Here is a 21,832-nt window from a genome sequence, read left to right as displayed (position 1 = left end):
CATACACACACTCCTTCACCCTTTTCCACCAAGTATAGTTACCGTTTTGCCTAGATCAGCACCCTAAGTTCTCCGGTATTTGACCAAATTTCTTCATGATATTCAGAATGTAATTTATTCTGTCAGTTTCATCATATTGAATACATTTTGCCCAGAGTCTTCTAATATATCTCAGTCTGGTCTTTTTGTCCTCTACTTCTGGAATATAAATTTTGTTCTGAGATTTTCCTTCTTCCATTCTGAAGTTTTCCTTTATTGTACCATCAAATTGTAAGCTTTCTCCAAGTTGATGTGTAACTTAATATCCTTTTTTTGGAAGTAGGTTTAATTCTAAAGTTCATTTCAGATCAACAAGGTATGACAACAAAGGTATTATCATAAGTTGGGGAAAAAGGATTATTCATTGAAGCATTTTTTTATAGGAAGAGATTGGAAACAGATCAAATGTCCATCAGTAGGAGTTTGTTTAAATACATTACTGTATATCCAGTATGAAATAAAGATAGCATCAAAACATAATAGGGAAATCTCTGTTCTTCTGTAGAAGATCTCTAAGCTGGCCGGGCGAAGGGGCTCACACCTGTAATCCCAACACTTTGGGAGGCCAAGGCGGCCGGATCACCTAAAGTCAGGAATTTGAGACCAGCCTGACCAACATGGAGAACCCTGTCTCTACTAAAAATACAAAATTAGCCAGGCATGGTGGCACATGCCTGTAATTCCAGCTACTTGGGAGGCTGAGGCAGGAGAATCGCTTGAACCCAGAAGCAGACGTTGCAGTGAGCTGAGATCATGCCACTGCACTCCAGTCTGGGTAACAGGAGTGAAACTCTGTCTCAAAAAAAAAAAAAAAAAAGAAGAAAAGAAAATCTCAAAGCTTTAAGTTTGGAAAAAAAAGAAAACACAAGAGCCAGGTGTGGTAGCTCACTCCTGTAATCCCAGCACTTTGGGAGGCTGAGGTGGATGGATTACGAGGTCAGGAGTTCAAGAGCAGCCTGACCAACATAGCAAAACACTGTCTCTACTAAAAATAAAAATTAGCCAGGCATGGTGGTGCACACCTGTAATCCCAGCTACTCAGGAGGCTGAGGCAGGTGAATCACTTGAACCCCGGAGGCAGAGGTTTCAGTGAGCCGAGATCATGCCCCTGCACTCTAGCCTGGGCAACAGTGAGACTCCATCTCAGAAAAAAAAAAAAACTAACAAAAACCTCAAGATACATATTTCCCTACCATTTATGTTAAATATTGGAGTGGGTGGTGAGGATAATACACAAATACAACTATCCCAGGAAGAATGTACAAGAAATGAATTACCTTTACCGCTCTTAGGGTGATTTGGGAACAGGAGGGAGAGAAATCTTTTTTTACTTCATTTATTGTTGCTTTTTCACAATAAATAGTTTACTGGAAATAAATTGAATAATTTATGGTCGTCATATAACTCTTGCATTCAATGTATTGAGGAGAAGTTGAGTTATTTTATGAAGGTTATACTATGCCTGGAAAGCTTTGTGTTTGGTTAGTTGGTATTCATAAAACTTCAGTTGTGTAACTTTATTTATATTTTTAAATTTTCTTTTAGCAGAAAAAATCAGTAGAAGACCATCTACCGAAGACACTCATGAAGTAGATTCCAAAACAGCTTTAATACCGGTTTGTAAATTTCAATTAAAGCAATATATATTATTAGAGAAGAGCTACAAAGTGGTGGTATCTGGGACTGTATCAAAAACTCAAAAAACTTTTCCTTCGAAAACTGACTCATAGTAGCAGTTATAGAAAAGTTTCTTCTTACAGTGAATAGTCAGGAATTTTAAAGAAAAAGTTATACAGAATTAAGGCAGGAGTCTCTTTCTGTTTGAATTGAAGCTAATTATATGAACTCATTTCCAGCTGAGATAATAATTGATTTTGCAAATTACCTTTAAAAGCACACACTGACAAGACAAAAAGCTCAGGAGAAGGCAGAAAAATTACTCCTTTATAGTCAAATATATAGAAGTCAGTGCTCATAATTTTGATCAAGAACATATTGACTTAACATTCAAAATATATCTGTTCTGGCATAGAGAGATTATGTTGTTAAAATCCTGTTATTGAAAAAAGTGGTGTCAGTGGGGAGAGAGGTTAGTTAACACAGATTCGCAGTAACAAATCCTCCTTTCTTGAGGGACCCATCCTGACCCTGAGCTGCACAACTTTGCAACAAATTAAAGCCTTATTGAAGCTGACCTCACAATGGCAATTTAGAAAACTCAACTTACATAAAGATTATTAGATTTCTAACTTAAGATCGTAGAATTATTGGTTATAGATGATAAAATAAGTATGGTTGAAGTGATTATAGACATAAAAATGTATTAAACATAAAACACAAGAAAAGGAGATACTATTCAAAAAGACTCAAATTTGAAAAAACTTGAAATTAAAAAAACTCAGTGGGGGCTGGGCACTGTGGCTCATGCCTATAATCTCAGCACTTTGGGAGGCCGATGGAAGTGGATCACTTGAGGTCCGGAGTTCAAGACCAGCCCGGCCAGCATGGTGAAACCCCATCTCTACTAAAATTCAAAAATTATCCTGGTGTGGTGGCACATGCCTGTGATCCCAGCTACTCAGAAGGCTGAGGCAGCATAATCACTTGAACCCAGGAGGTGGAGGTTGTAGTGAGTCAAGATGACACCACTGCACTCCAGACTGGGCTTCAGGCAAAACTCCCTCTCAAAAAAAACCCACTCAGTGGGAGTTAATTAACAGATTAGGCACATCTGAAGGAAAAACTACTAAACTGGGCCAGAATGCAGCACGACTATAATTAAATGGATTGAATAATAATAAATTGTCCAAAAGATGATTAAAGTGAAAAAAAAAAAAAGACAAACTACATAATAAAAGGTAGAAAATATGTTAAAGATAAAAGAGACAGGGAAGATATATATGTAACTGGCTTTGAGAGAGTAGACAAAATTTGAAGAGATTAGAAATGGTTTAGTATTTTCCAAAATGATAAACTATTTGAAGATTCAAATTCAGGCAGAATGAGTCTCAAACTGGGAAAGTAAAAATAAACCCACACCTAGGAAGATCATTATACAATTGCAGAATAAAAACCATATGCACATATACACAACAAAGGCTACAGTGAAATATGTCTAAATGTCATGAGCATTCACAGCTTACATGATTTTCATTTTTCTGTTTGTATTTTATGGTTATTTGACAAGGCTCACATTATTTTTAGAATCACAGAAACAAATATATATTTTAAGAGAATAGAATTGTCCTCAAACAATATAAAAATTTATAAAGACTAGATTATGTTGTGGGAAATAACAGAATTCTTTTTCTACCTTTTTGAATAGACTTATGTAGTTACATTTACAGTAAATACAGTTGTAATTAATTGTTTTATTCAGTTTTATGAAATAACTTTATGTTAATTTTTTTAGCCTTTTATTCTTAAAATATAAGAAAAAAGTTAAAGTTATGCTTCTAGAGATTTGTATGTAAGGTTTTTCTTGTGTGTATGTGTGTTTTTTTTTTTTTTACTGAAGGATTGGTTACAAGATAGACCATCAAACAGAGAAATGTAAGTAAGCTTTTTCTCATCATTAGCTTGAAAAGTATCATGATTATTGAATGTTGTCTTTTTTCCTGCTCTTTGCATCATCCTTTAACGTTTTTCTTGGTGATGATTGCTTATTCTAGCATCTCCTCTTTTCACATAGATGAGAATAGGGGAACAAATTTATTATGAGTTAATATATACATTTAAAATTTATTATTTTCATATAATTACAACTCTACTAAGGTCTTCCTAAAAACGATACAATTATGATTTTATTGTCCTGTTTCTACCATTCCTGAATAAATTTGTTGGGAGATCTAGTTTGAGGCTTTATTTTTGTACTTGCTTGCCTTCTCTATGCATCATTCTAATCAAACCTTGCATCTACTTTTGGAAAGCACTTTGATGATTAGAACTGTAATATACAGTATACATTAGAAAGCCTGCATACAGAAAGATCCACTAGAAAGCTAATGTGGTAATCCAAAATCAAAAGTGGAAACTAAAGGCAATCTGACAGGTAATTGTCCCCAGAAAGTGAAACTTTTTAGTACAGATTAGACATAAGGGTAAAGTGAATCTAAGATAATCTCTGTATTTCCATTCTAGGAATTAGTATTCTAAAATTCCAAAGGATTTCGAAAAGAAAAAGTCTTGGTTTGACACCCATCTGATACTGGAAGCATGATAGAGTTATTCTCCCATATGGATTACTTGAGCAGAGAGACCAATTTGGGGGAAATTATTATTATTCAGTGTTTTTCTGCTTCTGTGAATCAGAAATAAATTTGAGCCAGGCATGGTGGCTTGTACCTGTGATCCCAGCACTTTGGGAGGCCAATGTGGTGGATTGCTTGAGCCCAGTAGTTGGGGGCCAGCATGAGCAACATAGTGAGATCCCCCCCATCCCTACCAAAAAAAAAAAATTCTTTTTTGTTTTTTGTTTAAATTTGCTGGCATAGTGGTGCACTTGTGGTCCCAGCTACTCAGGAGGCTTGAGGCAGAAGGATTGTTTGAGCGCTGGAGTAGTGAGCCATGCATGGTTGCACAACTTCACTCCAGCCTGGGCGACGGCAAGACCTTGTCTCAAAAAATAAAATAATTGTATTTAAAAAAAGTAAATCTGGCTATATAGAGAAGAAAATAAACCTGGACCACAGGATAAGCAGCTGTTCAAATTAAGTATCCTGACCCTGGAATGGCATTTGGAAAACCTACCTATAGTCACACCTCTTCAAGGAATATTTTCTTTTATAACCAAAGCCATAGATGTAAATACAGAATAGGTACTTCAGGTTGGTGTTAATTCTGGTGTCTAACAAAAGAACATTGTCTTGCAGAATGCTGACCCCAAGAACTACCCATAAAGGTGGAGCTGATTGGCAACTCTTTGGGTGCTGAGAAAAGAGTGATTGATTAGCAGCAGGCAAAGGGATGATATTAGGTTCAGAATAATTTTTATAAGAAAACGTTTCTATTAAGATGAAAATCAACAGGAAACAACAGGGTCAGGTAGAATGTAGGAGCTGGAAAGAGACAAGGTTATCTACTTCCAAGGTCCTTTCTGGATCTTGTCCTTTCGTTCCTGAGTAAGGCTATGTAGTTGTATGATGAAAGTGCTAAGCCTCTAACCCGTTTTCCTTTATTCTCATTCCATTCTCCTTTTTGCTATACCTGTGTGTCTAACTGACACTGGAATTTGGAAGTAAAAGAACCTTCACTTGGTGCCAGTATATGTTGTTAAAAATAATTACAGTGAACATTGGGAAAAATATTTTTCAACATTAGAAACCAAGAGGCAAAAGGACATCTACTGACTTTTCAATCGGTTCTTTGCCCATCAATTCTGTTGAAATATTTCTAGTATCCTGCAAAGTCATCTCAGTGTATTGTTACAGTACTGGAATGAATCTCCACAAATACAGAAGTTATGAAATAGTTTATTAGTATAGAGCCTTCAATTTGGCACCAAACTACTAATAATATTTAGGCATAAATTAGAGATATTAGGTTATTAACAAGTAGATACATATGGATATATATATCTATTGATTGGAATTGGCTTAAGGGAAATGGCAAATATTCAGACAAAGGGAATCAATATCATAATTTCCTTAATAATTTATTATATAATGTTAATTTTATAAATAAAAAAATTAAATGATAGCCAAAACGTAAATTGTAGCACAGCTTATACTATATTTTTTGGTGTTTCTTTAGGCCATCTGAAGAAGGAACATTAAATGGTGAGTCTGTGTGGTAGATTTAATGTGAAAAAATGAGAATCTTACATGATCTGTTACAGCATACACCGCATTATTCTAGGTAAGACATTTTAGACTTCAAGCTAGACAAAGCCACAGTAGTGAAAAGTTCTTCCCTCTTATCGTTTCTCCTTACTATAGATGTTTCACAAACACATGAACCACCCTATGAATGATGATCTCTTTACTGTCACACTTCTTCCCTGCCCACTTAGTCTCTGCTACACAGTCTGCTCCTTCTCTAATATTTTCTGTTTTAACAAATGAAACTTTTAGCTGAGTTATTCTTGACCACTTTGACTTTGTAGTCACAAAGTCCTATTGCATTTACTTCCTATGTGTCTCTAAAATCCATCCTCCACTGTACATCCCACTGCTCCTTTCAGTTTAGACCATTACTTTTTCATCCTTTTATCAAAGTGTATGGTGAATACAGAATAGTGCAAAATTCACTGAATTCTTACAAAGTAAGTATAGCCATGTAATCAGCACCCAAAAACAATTTTGCTTATGTCCCCATTCCTTTGTTTCTACTTCATCTTATAGTTTCTTCCCCTAAGACAGAAGCTTCACCAATTTGGTGGGGGTGTGTGTGAGTGTTTGCATGTATATGCATATTGGCTATATAAATGAAATTGTACAGTATATACTGTTTGGTGTCTTCCTTCTTCCTCTTAGCATATTGTTATAAAATGCATCGATATTGCTCTGTGTAGTGGTAATTTGTGCATTCTCACTAATATATAGGATTTCCTTATGTGAATATGTTGAATTTACTTATCCATTCTGCTATTTGGAGGTCATTTCAGTAGCTTCCACTGTATGGCTTTTATGACTTGCTGCTATAAGCATTCTTGTTCATATTATTTGATAAACATACTCATGCATTTATTATTGACATTATGCCTAGGAATGGAATTGCTGAGTCAAAGTTAGCATGTGTTCACATTTGGTAATTACTACCAAATAGGTACTCAAAGTAGTTAGGCCAGTTTGGGGATCCTTGCCTCTAGTTTTACTTCTCAAATATGTTCTGTTCTGCCACCAAAATGATAACCACCCCTGGCCAAGATGGGAGTCTTGTACTATTGCCCAGGCTGGAGTACAGAGTACAGTGATGCAATCTTGGCTCACTGTGCATCCTCCACCTCACAGATACAAGCAATTCTCCTGCCTCAGCCTCCCAAGTAGCTGAGATTATAGGTGCATATCACCATGCCTGGCTAATTTTTGTACTTTTGTAGAGACAGGGTTTCACCCTGTTGGCCAGGCTGATCTGGAACGCCTGACGTCGTGATCCCCCTGCCTTGGCCTCCCAAAGTGCTGAGATTACAGGCAAGAACCATCATGCCCAGCCTGCTTTTTCTAAACTATCTGATCTAGTCACTCCTCTACTTTACATTTTTGCCCATTGTTGTTTAATAAAATCCAGTGTTCTTCTTCAACGTGACATATTAGACAGTTCCCACCCCCACGACTCCACCCCCAGAAACATGATCTCTCTGCCACCCAGGCTGGAGTACAGTGGTACAGTCTTAGCTCACTGCAGCCTCAGTCTCCTAGGCTCAAGCAATCCCCCCACCTCAGCCTCCTGATTAGCTAGGACCACAGGTGGGCACTTCCTTGCCAGGCTAATTTTTAAACTTTTTTTGTTGATATGGGGCCTTGCCATATCTTGAACTCCTGGCCTCAAAGCAGTCCTTCTACAGCAGACTCCCAAAGTGTTGTGATTACAGGTGTGAGCCACTGTGCCTGACCTCCTAACAATTTGATATGCTCTGTTTCTGTAGCCTCACCTCCTACAGTTATGCCAATATTCTTGCCCATTAATTTGTAGTCTTAGCTGCATATTCGAATCATTTGTAGAGAATCACTTATATGATAACACATACCTACAGAATTAGAATATTTTGCAGTGACATCTGGGTGGGTGTATGTCCAAAAAGCTCTATAGGTCATTCTGATGTGTATATAATTAGTCCTGTTCATACTAAACTGTGTACAGTTTCCCAAGTGTAGCATGTACTTTAACACTTCCATGACTTTGTAAATGTTGCCCTTTACACACCAGTGCCTTGCAAAATACTGTTTTCCCCCTTCTCTTACTCTGAGACAGCCTTTGACGTCTTCTCAACCACAAGACATTAGGTACTTCATATAGTCTTGCAGTATGTATACACACATATGTGTATATACACATTTTTAAAGTATATTTTTATACTTACTGTGCAGTATTAAAACTATTGACTAACTTCCTTTTCCTGCAAGGCAGTAAGTTTCTTTTTATTTGTGTTCTAGAAATTTAGCACATAGCAGATTTGCCTTGTGTCCTTATCTTATTGCTACATTTAAAGGTCAAGTCCACACACACACACACACACACAAAAGATGGGGGAAGGGCTTTTGGTGGGTATGTTTCACATTCCAGAAGTTCATCTTCTCCTAGTAGACCTGCTAAAATGGCTACATGGCTACAGTCCCCACCCCCCAAATGTCAGAATCAAAAAGAGATTTTTCCTTTTGAGTGGGAGGTATGAAAAGAATGAGTTTATGGCAGGAGTTAAGATAGTGTGAAACATAATTTTGCTCTTGTAGGTGTCTAAATGCACAGCTCTTACTAATCTGGCATAATGAAATAGGGTAATATAGCACAGTGGACATATTTTCTCCCTCATTTTTTCTGTTTTTGTGAGGAACAGTTACATGATGGAAATTTAAGATTATTTTATAAGAATATCCGAGTTAACGTTTTTACTGTACTAGTACTTTTTAAATGGTCTCATTTATGTATTTGCCATTTTAGGTCTAACCTCTCCATTTAAGCCAGCTATGGATACAAATTACTATTACTCAGGTCAGTAATATTAAAAACAAAATTTAATAATATTTTGAACCTTTAGGGATTTCATTCTTTCTTTCTCATTTTTATGCAGCTGTGGAAAGAAATAACTTGATGAGGTTATCACAGAGCATTCCATTTACACCTGTGCCTCCAAGAGGTAAATCCAGAAGTTAAAGAAATAAATAAAAGGGAAAATTCACCCTTTAGTTGTTTGTGGCTATAATATAGAATGTGGGTGGGATCACATTAAGAAGTATCCATTTCAAATACATTCTTAATCCGACTACTATAAGGGTGAGGGATGTTTGAATAGATGAAGGGAGACATCAGAAGTATTGAATTTCTCCATTATTGGCGTATCCAGAAGCAACAATATATTCTAATTCTAAAAAGTTCTTGATCCACTATCTGGTAACATGTATAAATTGACCTCACAGTGTCCATGAAACAGATAGCTCTAACCTCTGTGCTCAGTTCAGAAGTGTTTATAATTTCAGCTGCTTTTTTAAAAGTCTTCTGTAAAATGCTCAGAATTTCAAAAATGCTTATTATTACAGATGAATTTAGAAGTATTTCTTACCTATAGCTATTAAATTTCTTTTTATAAAACCACATACTGGTCCATTTTATCTTCTCTTCCTTAATGAAAGATACCTGCTAATTTTTATTTTACGTTGTCATTTTTAAAGAGTCATAATTTAATCTTAAGTTGTTTTCATTCATTTTGCAGGGGAGCCTGTCACAGTGTATCGTTTGGAAGAGAGTTCACCCAACATACTAAATAACAGCATGTCTTCTTGGTCACAACTTGGTCTCTGTGCCAAAATAGAGTTTTTAAGCAAAGAGGAGATGGGAGGAGGTTTACGAAGAGCTGTCAAAGTACAGTGTACCTGGTCAGAACATGATATCCTCAAATCAGGGCATCTTTATATTATCAAATCTTTTCTTCCGGAGGTGGTTAATACATGGTCAAGTATTTATAAAGAAGATACAGTTCTGCATCTCTGTCTGCGAGTAAGTGGTGGTGAATGTTTAATAGTGAAACATAATTTAAGCTTTATATTCTAACTTCTGAAATATCAGTGAGCCAAATATAATCTTAGTTTAAATATTAAACAAGGGTTCTCTCCCCGCTTTTAGGAAATTCAACAACAGAGAGCAGCACAAAAGCTTACATTTGCCTTTAATCAAATGAAACCCAAATCCATACCATATTCTCCAAGGTAAATCTGTAATTTTTTCTGGGATCTTTTATTATATGGATAGCAGTCCATTTTGACCTTTGTTTTTGATGTTGAATGTTTAAACACCCATTTTGTAGATCAATTAGAATTTTATTAACTGCTAGTAATATTTATAACTTTTTTTAATAAGGTTCCTTGAAGTTTTCCTGCTGTATTGCCATTCAGCAGGACAGTGGTTTGCCGTGGAAGAATGTATGACTGGAGAATTTAGAAAATACAACAATAATAATGGAGATGAGATTATTCCAACTAATACTCTGGAAGAGATCATGCTAGCCTTTAGCCACTGGACTTATGAATATACAAGAGGGGAGTTACTGGTACTTGATTTACAAGGTAAATTTATTAAATATTGCTAAAGTGAAATTGTGCAGTAGGTTCTTACCTATTCATATGTTATACTATGCAGAATCTGCTAATTTATAGATAGATAAAATCTTAGGCCAGTAGAAACTATTAAAAAGAAAAGCAAGTTAGTCATAGTCATAGCATATAGCCATCAGGGCCTTGAGTAATAGAATCTGGCTATCTCTACCCTCCAACCTCCAGGTGGAGTCTCGCTCTGTCGCCCAGGCTGGAGTGTGACGGGGCGATCTTGGCTCACTGCAACTTCCATCTCCCAAATTCAAGCAGTTCTCCTGCCTCAGCCTCCCAAGTAGTTGGGATCACCCACCACCACACCCAGATAGTTTTTGTATTTTTAGTAGAGATAGGTTTTTGCCATGTTGGCCAGGCTGGTCTCAAACTTCTGACCTCAAGATCAGCCCACCTCAGCCTCCCAAAGTGCTTGGATTACAGGTGTGAGCTACCACACCCCAGCCTGGCTGTCTTAATTGTTGTTAAGATAATATAGATGTTTTAAGCAAAAACATATAAAAATTTTCTGTTCTAAGATATGCAGTCTAATATTTCAAAAGTGTAAAGACTTTCTTTAAAAATAGCAAATATCTCTAGTGTTCCTGGTATTTATGTTACTTTCCGTGAACTGAACTACCTAGAAATTTAGTGGATTTAAAACAACTGCCGTTTTATTTTCTTACAGTTCTTTCATTCAGAAATTTTGATGGGACATAGTGGGAATGTCCCTTCTCTGCTGTCACCTCAGAAGACTGGAATGACTGGAGACATTGAACAGCTTGACTGGAGTCAAGTGTCTGAGGTCTCTGTTCACTGTCAACTGAATTCCTCAATTCTCCAAGTGTTCCCTGTCTACATGACTAGCTAGCTTGGGCTTTCTCACAGCATCGTGATTTCAGGTAGTTAGACTTCTTACATAGCAGCTGGCTTCTTGTAGAGAGAAGGCAGAACTCTTTAGGCTAGGCCCAGGACTGGCTGAGATGCCTTTTGCCACATTTTACTGATCAAGGCAACTTATAAGGGTAGCCCAGATTCAAGGGGAGTCAAAGTAAATTCAGCACCTGATAGGTAGAACAGTATGCAACTATAGAGAGAAAAATCGCTCATAGCCATCTGAGTTGATAGACCTTGTCATACATATGAAAGAAAAAAAGTGGTGGCTACAAGAGGGCAGGTTTGCTTGGAGTAATGTCTGCTGAGCTTCACAGTGGGTCAGAGGAAAGTTAAATTGAGCATGTTGTCAACTCTGCTTTTCATTATGGCTTCCATAATTTTTCTCCCTGAAGAGCAGACTTAATTTCAAATGTAAACACAGACCAGATTTTAAATCACATGAGAACAATTCTTTAAAATGTTTATTACTCGGCGACTCTTTAGTGTGAAGGTAGAAATATAAAAGGGTCGTTGAAAAGCAAACAGGGTATTGATTCAGCTCAAGAATGAAAATCTGTGTAAAACAATTTTACTTTTTTCAGTAGTTCATGCCTTTGTAAAAATGATTAAGGTGGTATATGTAATGAAAAACTTGGATATCTGTTATGAGTTAGGCCAATACAATTTTTTTTTTGAGATGGAGTCTTAACTCTTTTGCCCAGGCTGGAGTGCAGTGGCATGATCTCCCGTCACCACAACCATCGCCTTCTGAGTTCAAGCAATTCTCCTGCCTCAGCCTCCAGAGTAGCTGGGATTTCAGGTGCGTGCCACCACACCTGGCTAATTTTTTGTATTTTTAGTAGGGACAGGGTTTCACCATGTTGGCCAGGCTGTTCTCGAGCCCCGGACCTTGTGATTCACCCACCTCAGCCTCCCAAAGTAGTGGGATTACAGCTGTAAACCACTGCGCCTGGCCAGCCAATACAATTAAGTTTAAAATGACAGGCTTACCTTAGAGATACTGCAGGCTCGGTTCCAGACCACTGCAATAAAGCAAATATTGCAATAAAGCACGTCACATGAATTATTTGGATTTGCAGTGCTTATAAAAGTTATATTTGGCCGGGTGCTGTCGCTCACGCCTGTAATCCCAGCACTTTGGGAGGCTGAGGCAGGTGGATCACCTGAAGTCAGGAGTTGGAGACCAGCCTGGCTAATGGTGAAAACCTGTCTCTACTAAAAATATTTAAAAATTAGCCGGGCATGGTGGTGGGCACCTGTAATTCCAGCTACTCTGGAGGCTGAGGCAGGAGAATTGCTTGAACCAAGGAGACAGAGGTTGCAGTGAGCCAATATGGTGCCACTGCACTCCAGCCTGGGTGACAGAGTAAGACTCCGTCTTAAAAAAAAAAATGTTGGCCAGGTGCGGTGGCTCAAGCCTGTAATCCCAGCACTTTGGGAGGCCAAGGCGGGTGGATCACGAGGTCGAGAGATCAAGACCATCCTGGTCAACATGGTGAAACCCCGCCTCTACTAAAAATATAAAAAAAAAAATTAGTTGGGCATGGTGGCGCATGCCTGTAATCTCAGCTACTCAGGAGGCTGAGGCAGGAGAATTACCTGAACCCAGGAGGCGGAGGTTGCGGTGAGCCGAGGTCACGCCATTGCACTCCTGCCTGGATAACAAAAGCGAAACTCCATCTCAAAAAAAAAAAAAAGTGTTATATTGACTCTATACTGTAGTCTAAAGTGTGTGATAACATTGTATGTGAAGAACACAATACCTTAATTTAAAAATACCTTATTGTTAGAAAATGTCAAGAATCATCTAAGCCTTCATCAAGCTGTAATCTTTTTTGCTGGTGAAATCTTGCCTCCATGTTGATGACTGCTAACTGATAGGTGCTGGTTTGGGATAACTGCAGCAATTTCTCTTTGTTTCTCTCTCTCTTTCTCTTTCTTTCTTTCCTTTTTTTAAATGATGTCAAGGTCTCTTTCTGTTGCCCGGGCTGGATTGCAGTAGCTCAATCACGACTCACTGTAACCTCAAAACTCCTCAGGCTCAAGCCATCCTCCTGCCTAAGCCTCTTGCATAGCTGGGACTACAGGCTCATGTCACTGCATGCAGCTAATTTTTAAAAGTTTTTGTAGAGATGGGTGTCTCACTGGGTAGCCCAGGCTAGTCTTGAACTCCTGACCTCAAGCAGTTCCAAACATCACTGTGGCCAGGCAGTGGCTCATGCTGGGATTACAAGCATGAACCACTGACTGGCCACAGTGAAGATTGCCACATTGATTGATTCTTCCTTTCATGAATGATTTTTCTGTAGCACACAGTGCCATTTGATAGCATTTTACCTTCTGTGGAACTTCTTTTAAAATTGGAGTCAACCCTCTCAAACCCTGCTGCTTTATCAACAAAGTTTATTTGATATTCTAAATCCCTTGTTGTCATTTGAACAATGTTCACAGCATCTTCACCGACTACATTCCATATCAACATAATGTTTATTGAGCAGTTTTTACACAGGAATATTTTAGATAATTACTACAAGTTAAACAGTAGTATGTAAGATACGTAAAGAATAAAGTGTTCCTATCTTTTTTATTTCTCTACTTCTGTGAAGACATATACACAATTGGAGACTTTTTTCCCTATTTTTTATTATTTGGGGTTTTACCCCAACTGGGATCATGAGTTTTTTTTGTTTTTTTTTCTATCTAACAATATATCATGGACATTTTTCTGGATTTATTTCCTTGATAGCTGTGTGATAGTCCATAGTGTAGCAGCTGTAGCATGATTTACACCTGTCTTGATAGACATTCACTCTATTTTTAGTTTTTTGCTTCCACAAACAGTGCTGCAGCAAACCATACTCCATGCACTGCTACTTTTATTTCCATTAAGTAAGTTCCTAAATTGGCTTAGAAAAGAGATGAGTACAATTTTAATTTTAATAACAGCTGCCAGATTACTTTCCCAAAAGCTTATCAGAAATCATACTCAGCATTCTGTGGAAGTTCCTGCTTCTCATAGTCTTTCCAGTGTTGAATATTCTTAGTGTTTGCCATTCCTATTGGGTAGAAAATAATACCGTGTTCTAATTCTAATTGTGAAATTGAACCTTTTTATTAGATTTTGTTCTAATGGGTTAAATATTTGTGATTATCAAAATATCTGTAGGTCTTAAGGGTATGTATATGTGTGTATATATATTTACATATACACGTGAATATATGAGAGACTGAAAGGATTTAATCATACTTTTGAAGAGGGCTGGAGGTGAAGAAAGATTTTCACAATCTTACTCTTTATGTACATGAATGCATGAATGTTTTGCAAGGACATATGCTATGTGTTAATGAGTGTGTTTTTTTCTTTAGATCCCAAACACTTTTTTTTTTTTTTTTTCTGAGACAGAATATTGCTCTGTTGCCCAGGCTAGAGTGCAGTGGCACGATCTCAGCTCACTGCAACCTCCGCCTCCCGGGTTCAAGCGATCCTCGTGTCTCAGCCTCCCAAGTAGCTGGGACTACAGGCACCTGCCACACCCGGCTAACTTTTTTTTTTTCTTTTTTTTTTTTTTTTTTGCATTTTTAGTAGAGACGGGGTTTCACCATGTTGGTCTTGCTGGTCTGGAATTCCTGACCTCAGGTTATCCACTCACCTCAGCCTCTCAAAGTGCTGGGATTATAGGCGTGAGCCACTGAGCTTGGCCAATCCAAAAAACACTCTTAAAGTGCTACAGATTATTCCTTCATGTACAAAATTGTTCTTTGCTAACTAAGGTGAAACAAGGGCAGATTGACCAGACCTTTTATAAGTAAGGAGGTATTTGCATTTTTGGCACTGTAGGATTGGGAACTTACATGCCTGTCTACCAACTCTGACATTTAACTCTTGTTCACATTACAAGGGGCTGTGCCTCTCCCTGGTAGAATGCCAGGGTAATAAATTAAATTATGAAATATCAAGAGAGAAGAACTATATTCCTTTGAATAGTTCAATATTGTAATGATTGATGATACTTTAACATCTCTTAAGATGATTTTTATTATGCAAATGTCAGTATTTATATCAATTATATAATTTTTTTATATACACGCACAAAGGTGTTGGTGAAAATTTGACTGACCCATCTGTGATAAAAGCAGAAGAAAAGAGGTAATAAGTTTTAACTATTTCATTAAGGCATAATTTCACATTTTACATTTGTACCTGCATAAACTGCCTTTTTTTGTAATTTTTTTTTTTAAATTACCAATTCCACAGGTCCTGTGATATGGTTTTTGGTCCAGCAAATCTAGGAGAAGATGCAATTAAAAACTTCAGAGCAAAACATCACTGTAATTCTTGCTGTAGAAAGCTTAAACTTCCAGGTAAAAAAATACCTTAATCGGTATGGTATATAAATTGTTACAAAAGTTGGTTTCTGCAATACCTAATAAGGACAGAGGCACAAAGGTTTAATATAATGGTCTCTAATTGTGCCAGCTTCAGGAACTCCTTTGCAAATACACATCGTTTATTATAAATGAATCTGTTTTCTTTCATTACTTATACAGACATAAAGTTTCTTCATTTAATATATGTCAGCAGAATGCCAGGAATTGTGTTAGGTGTTAAAAGCAGAATATCAAACCAGACAGCTGTGGTCCCTGCCCTCATAGAGTTAGTCTAATGTTGAATATTGACTAGATTAACAGGGAGTTACAGGACTGATAAATGCCAGAGAGAGGAAAACCAGAGTAGCGTGCTGTAAAACATGTAGACAGGTCCCTTAACTCAAACATAGGTCAGGGAATGATCCTGAGAAACTAATGTATTTACCTTTGCTTGGAGAATGAATAAATTTTCAAGTAAGCCTTGCAGAAGAATATAGAAAAGAGTAGTTGATCAAGCAGTAACAGGAACTGTAAATGTATTGTCTCAGGATAGTAACATCTTTCTGTAATAACTTGGAGAATTACAAGTTATTATTTAATTGTAAATTAAAGCAAAAACCTCTGATTATCTCTCTTTGTTGTGCATCAAGTTCCTTGTGGAACTTTAAAAAAAAATTACTCTGAGCCGCATGTGGTGGCTCACACCTGTAATCCCAGCACTTTGGGAGGCTGAGGTGGGTGGATCACAAGGTCAAGGTCTACTAAAAATACAAAAATTAGCCAGGCATGGTGCCATGTACCTGTAATCCCAGCTACTCTGGAGACTGAAGGAGGAGAATCACTTGAACCCAGGAGGTGGAGGTTGCAGTGAGCCAAGATTGCATTACCGCCCTCCATCCTGGCGACAGAGCAAGACTCTGTTTCAAAAAAAAAGTTACTGTGCCGAGAGTAGTGACACATGCCTGTAATCCCAGCTACTCAGGAGGCTGATACCAGAGGATAGCTTGAGCCTCAGGAGTTCAGAGCTGTAGTGCATACTTCAACCTGGGCAACATAGTGAAACCCCGTTTCTTTAAAAATTAAAGCCTTTTAAAATTACAGATGTCTGGGACTAACCCTTGAGCTGTTTTTTTTATTTGTTTATTTTTATTTATTTTTGAGACAGGATCTCACTCTGTTGCTCAGGCTAGAGTTTAGTGGTGCAATCTCAGCTTACTGCAACCTCTGCCTCCCAGGCTCAAGTGATCCTCTCACCTCAGCCTCCCAAGTAGTTGGGACCTCAGGCACATGCCACCACACCTAGCTAATTTATTTATATATATATATATATATATATATATATATATATATATATATATATATATAAATTTTTTTTTTTTTTTTCTGTAGAGATGGGGTTTTGCCATGTCACCCAGGTTGGTCTTGAATTCCTGGGCTCAAGTAATCCACCCACCTTGGCCTCCCAAAGTGCTAGGATTACAGGCATGAGGCACCATGCCCAGCCCTTGAGGTTTATTTTTAAAAGTTCCACTTCTTATGACTATTAATGTCATAGTTAAGAGCTTAGACTTGAGAGCCAGTATGCATGACTCCAGAGAATACCTACATCATTAAGGATTTTTTGAGGACTTAATGAGTTGGTTTTATGAAGTACATAGAACACAGTACTAGCCATATAATAAGCATTATTAGGTATGTAAATGGTAACTTTTTAAAAATTTGTTTTTTATTTATTGCTAGCATACAGAAATGCCATTTTTTTTTTTTTTTTAAAGCTTATGTCCCTGCAACCTTGCTTAACTCTTTTTCTGGGAGCTTTTTGTAATAGACTTCTTGGGATTTTTTTTATAGACAATAAAGACAGTTTCTTTCTTTTCAACCAGCATGTCTTTTCTTTTTCTTGACTGTTTATACTGGCATGGATTTCCAGCACAGTGTTAAATGGGTGTAGTGAAAGTCAACATACTTGCTTGAACCCAGAAGGCCGAGGTTGCAATGAGCAGATGTTGTGCCACTGAGTGACACAGCAAGATTCTCTCTCAAAGAAAAAAAAATCTGGCCCAGATCCTTCATTTTCTAGATTATATAATTAAAGTTGAGATGATTTGCTCATTGATATATGTACTAGTTAATGACATAATTAAGACGAGGTATAAATACGTTTTTTTCCACTGTTCTTTGTACAGTAATAGCAGATTAGCTTGTATTGCCTAAGGCCATACTGACATAGTCTTACATTTAAAATTTATCAAAAATAATTCATGCATTTGCAAATATGTGTTTGGATTATTTATGATAGGTTGCTTCTTAGATTAAAATTAGCAGCTTATGATTCAGTAAGGTCAAATATTTTAATTTTTTTAAAGAAATAAAGCAGTTCATATTCTGAGCATCAGTTATATTTTATATGGAGATAAAAATGTAAGGGTTGGCTGGGAGCTGTCGCTCACGCCTGTAATCCCAGCACTTTGGGGTGCCGAGGCATGAGGATCTCAAGGTCCGGAGTTTGAGACCAGCCTGGCCAACGTGGCAAAACCCCATCTCTACTAAAAAATACAAAATACATATATATGAAGGTTTACACCATGGCACACATAAACCTATGTAACAAACCTGCACATTCTCCACATGTATCTTGAGGTTTTTTGTTTTTTTTTTTTTTAAGAAATTGAAAGAAAGAAAAATAAATAAAAAAGGAGGCTGGGCGCAGTGGCACAGGCCTATAATCCCAGCACTTTGGGAAGTGGAGGTGGGCAGATCACCTGAGGTCAAGAGTTTGAGACCAGCCTGGCCAACATGGGGAAACCCCACCATCTCTACTAAAAATACAAAAATTAGCTGGGCGTGGTGGTGAGCATCTATAATCCCAGCTACTCAGGAGGCTGAGGCAGAAGAATTGCTTGAACCCAGGAGTAGAGATTGCAGTGTGTGGAGGTCACACCACTGCACTCCAGCCTGGGCGACAGAGCAAGATTCCATCTCAAAAAGAAAAAAAAAATGGTAAAATAAAGAAAAAAACATATGTATGTATGTTTATGCATGATTTGGTTAGTTTATAATGTTGATATTACTGCATTTTTTCCAATTCTGCAACTATTCCTATATGTCTATAACTTCTTAAGTTTTTTCCTGTCCAATACCTATAAATATATTTTATATACTGATCATAGCAAATTTATCTGAAGACCTAACATCTTTCCCAAGCTCTGTTTCTATGTTCAGCTACCTCTATTTCTACTTGGATACTCTTTTATTTTATTTTATTTTTTGAGACAGGGTCTCACTCTGTCACCCATGCTGTCGTGCATGACCTTGGCTCACTGCAATCTCTGCCTCCTGGGACTCAAACAATCCTCCCACCTTAGCCTTCTGAGTAGCTGGGACTACAGGCACATGCCACCATGCCTGGCTTATTATTGTATTTTTTGTAGAGATGAGAGACTTCACCATGTTGGCCAGGCTGCTCTTGAACTCCTGACCTCAAATGATTCTCCCACCTCAGCCTTTCAAAATGCTGGGAACTGCCCACCCTGCCTTCAAAGCACTTTTTACTGCTTATAATTCTATCATTTTTCTGTTTGCTCATTTTTTGTCACCCACTAGAATATAAGCTCATTGAGACCAGGGACCTTGTCTGGTTTGTTCTTTGCTACATTTCCATGCCCTACATGACTGACTCATGGTCAGTATGTAATTATTTGTTGAATGAATGAATGACTTCATTTTTATGTGCATAAATTTGGTGACTCTTTGTAACAACCTGATGGAAAACAAGTCTGACATGTTTGGAGAAAAATTGAGTAGAAAATGTTCTAATTCAGCCGGGTGTGGTGGATCATGCCTGTAATCCCAGCACTTTGGGAGGCCGAGGTGGGCGGATCACCTGAGGTCGGGAGTTGGAGACCAGCCTGACCAACATGGAGAAACCCTGTCTCTACTAAAAATGTAAAAAATTAGCTGAGCATGGTGGCACATGCCTGTAATCCCAGCTACTCGGGAGGCTAAGGTAAGAGAATCACTTGAACCTGGGAGGTAGAGGTTGCAGTGAGCCAAGATCGTGCCATCGCACTCCAGCCTGTACAACAAGAGCAAAACTCTATTTCAAAAAAAAAAAAAAAGAAAGAAAATGTTTCTAATTCTCCATTTCTAAGAAATACTAACTTTTTTTTCTTTTCTTTCTCTCTCTTTTTTTTAATTGTTTTGGGTGCTCAATGTAGATCTGAAGAGGAATGATTATACGCCTGATAAGATTATATTTCCTCAGGATGAGCCTTCAGATTTGAATCTTCAGCCTGGAAATTCCACCAAAGAATCAGAATCAACTAATTCTGTTCGTCTGATGTTATAATATTAATATTACTGAATCATTAGTTTTGCGTGCACCTCGCAGAAATGTTACTGTGTCACTTTTCCCTCAGGAGGCAATTGTTTGGTAATACAGAAAGGTATATGCAAGTTGAATTTGCTGACTCCAGCACAGTTAAAAGGTCAATAATCTTTTGACTTGATTAAACTCATCAGTCAGAAACTCCGTGTAGGATAGAGCTGGCAGCTGAGAAATTTTAGAGGTAATTGATAATTAGTATTTATAACTTTTTAAAGGGCTCTTTGTATAGCAGAGGATCTCATTTGACTTTGTTCTGATGAGGGTGATGCCTCTTATGTGGTGCAATACCATTAACCAAAGGTAGATGTTCATGCAGATTTTATTGGCAGCTGGTTTATTGCCATTCGACTAGGAAAATGAAAAAATCACTCAGCCTTTTGGTTAAATGGCAGTCAAAATTTTCCTCAGTGTGTTTAATGTGTTTCAGTGATGATATCACTGGTTCCCTACTAGATGCTTGTTGGCCACGGGAAGGGAAATGACTTGTTCTAATTCTAGGTTCACAAAGAAGAACTGAGCTGAAGACCATTTCAAGAGGGATGGTGTTCATGAATCAGGGTTAGGCTCCATATTTAAAGACAGAGCCAGTTTTTTGTTAAAATGAACCCAAATTGTGTAAAAGTGATAGTTGGGTTTTTAACATTGTTTTATCAAGTCACTGTTAACTAGAAGAAAGCCATGGTAAACTGATATATAACCTAAATTATAAAAGGAGAAACCCAACTCCCTCACCAAGGGAAATACTTTTTCCCTATCTATATACATAGCAACAACCCAGAACTTAGATATTTCTCCGGAGATTTCATTGATTGGCATATCAAATCAGAATTAAACATGAACTCCTGCATGTATTTAAAATTGTGTTAGAACATTTAAACATGAATGCTGTTTGTGGTACTTAAGAAATTAATTCAGTTGGATTATCATTATGTGATACCGGCAGATTGCAATGCAACCTTATGCCAATAAAATGTAATTTAACAGCCCCAGATATTGTTGAATATTCAACAATAACAAGAAAAGCTTTTCATTGGACTAAAAATTTTATGCTTTAATTTTTTTTCCTTTTGTTTTTCTTTTTCTATTTGTTTCCTTGGTACTAATTTTAATTTTTATTTGGAAGGGAGCAGTATAAAGCTTATTTGTATTCAGTAGTGTATCTCATAGATACAGACAAGGCAAGAGATGATAAGCTGTTTAAATAGTGTTTAATGTTGATTGGGGGTGGGGAGAAAAAGTGTATTACTTAAAGATATTATACTATATACATTTTGTATATCATTAAATCTTTAAAAGAAATGAAATAAATTTATTATGGTTTACAGATGTTTAGTGAGTTTAATCATTCTGAAAAAGCTGACATTTTCAAGATGTCAGTGTATCAGTTTTTTTAATGAACCATTTGTATAGCTGTGCTTTTGATCTCCTATCCTGTACAATGTTTAATACTGATTTCTTACTGTCTTATTAGAAATCTGTTTCTTCTTATGCCAAAAAAGGGCAATTTGGGCCATCTACTGATTTTTAATTTTATGTTAATTATTTTTGCAGGACGATAATAGTATTTAACACTTACTTAGTGCCTACTAAGTGCCAGGCATTACTTTTAAGTATTTCACATACATTAACCTATTTAATCCTTATGACAATGTTATGAAATAGGCGTTATTATCCTGTTTTGCAGATTTGAAAATCAAGGTGTTAGAGAGGTAAAGTAACATTCCTAAGATTCTTATAATTATTTAATAATAAGTAGCAATGGTAGGAATTGAACCCAAGCTGGCTGCGTTTCATCTATACGGTTTTTGTTTTGTTTTGTTTGTCCTGGCCTGGCATGGTGGCTCATGCCTGAAATCCCAGCACTTTGGGAGGCCATGGCAGGTGAATCACTTGGGCTCAGGAGTTT

General features: G+C 37.2%; 1 protein-coding gene across 6 annotated transcripts in view; it reads left to right on the top strand.

The window, feature by feature from the left end:
• TRPM7 (transient receptor potential cation channel subfamily M member 7) overlaps positions 1-21,250 on the top strand; it is a 121,393-nt gene extending 100,143 nt beyond the window's left edge. For 2 of the 6 annotated variants that reach the window (XM_035259638.3, XM_078334240.1), the window contains exons 29-39: positions 1,585-1,655; positions 3,557-3,591; positions 5,791-5,816; positions 8,638-8,688; positions 8,768-8,833; positions 9,407-9,690; positions 9,817-9,899; positions 10,051-10,256; positions 15,267-15,318; positions 15,427-15,533; positions 19,757-21,250. In XM_035259638.3, the coding sequence (XP_035115529.3) occupies positions 1,585-1,655; positions 3,557-3,591; positions 5,791-5,816; positions 8,638-8,688; positions 8,768-8,833; positions 9,407-9,690; positions 9,817-9,899; positions 10,051-10,256; positions 15,267-15,318; positions 15,427-15,533; positions 19,757-19,887 (1,112 nt within the window). In that variant the 3' untranslated portion in view covers positions 19,888-21,250. Of the gene's footprint in view, positions 1-1,584; positions 1,656-3,556; positions 3,592-5,790; positions 5,817-8,637; positions 8,689-8,767; positions 8,834-9,406; positions 9,691-9,816; positions 9,900-10,050; positions 10,257-11,872; positions 11,971-15,266; positions 15,319-15,426; positions 15,534-19,756 lie in introns of all 6 variants that reach the window. The other 4 variants (XR_013520973.1, XM_035259639.3, XR_013520975.1 and 1 more) reach the window with 4 other exon arrangements.
• Positions 21,251-21,832: the final 582 nt, after the last annotated feature.

This window comes from Callithrix jacchus, chromosome 8 (genome assembly GCF_049354715.1).
Source record: "Callithrix jacchus isolate 240 chromosome 8, calJac240_pri, whole genome shotgun sequence".
NCBI lineage: Eukaryota > Metazoa > Chordata > Mammalia > Primates > Cebidae > Callithrix > Callithrix jacchus.
Note: the sequence above shows the minus strand (reverse complement) of the source record. Positions and strands in the feature narration are given on the sequence as shown.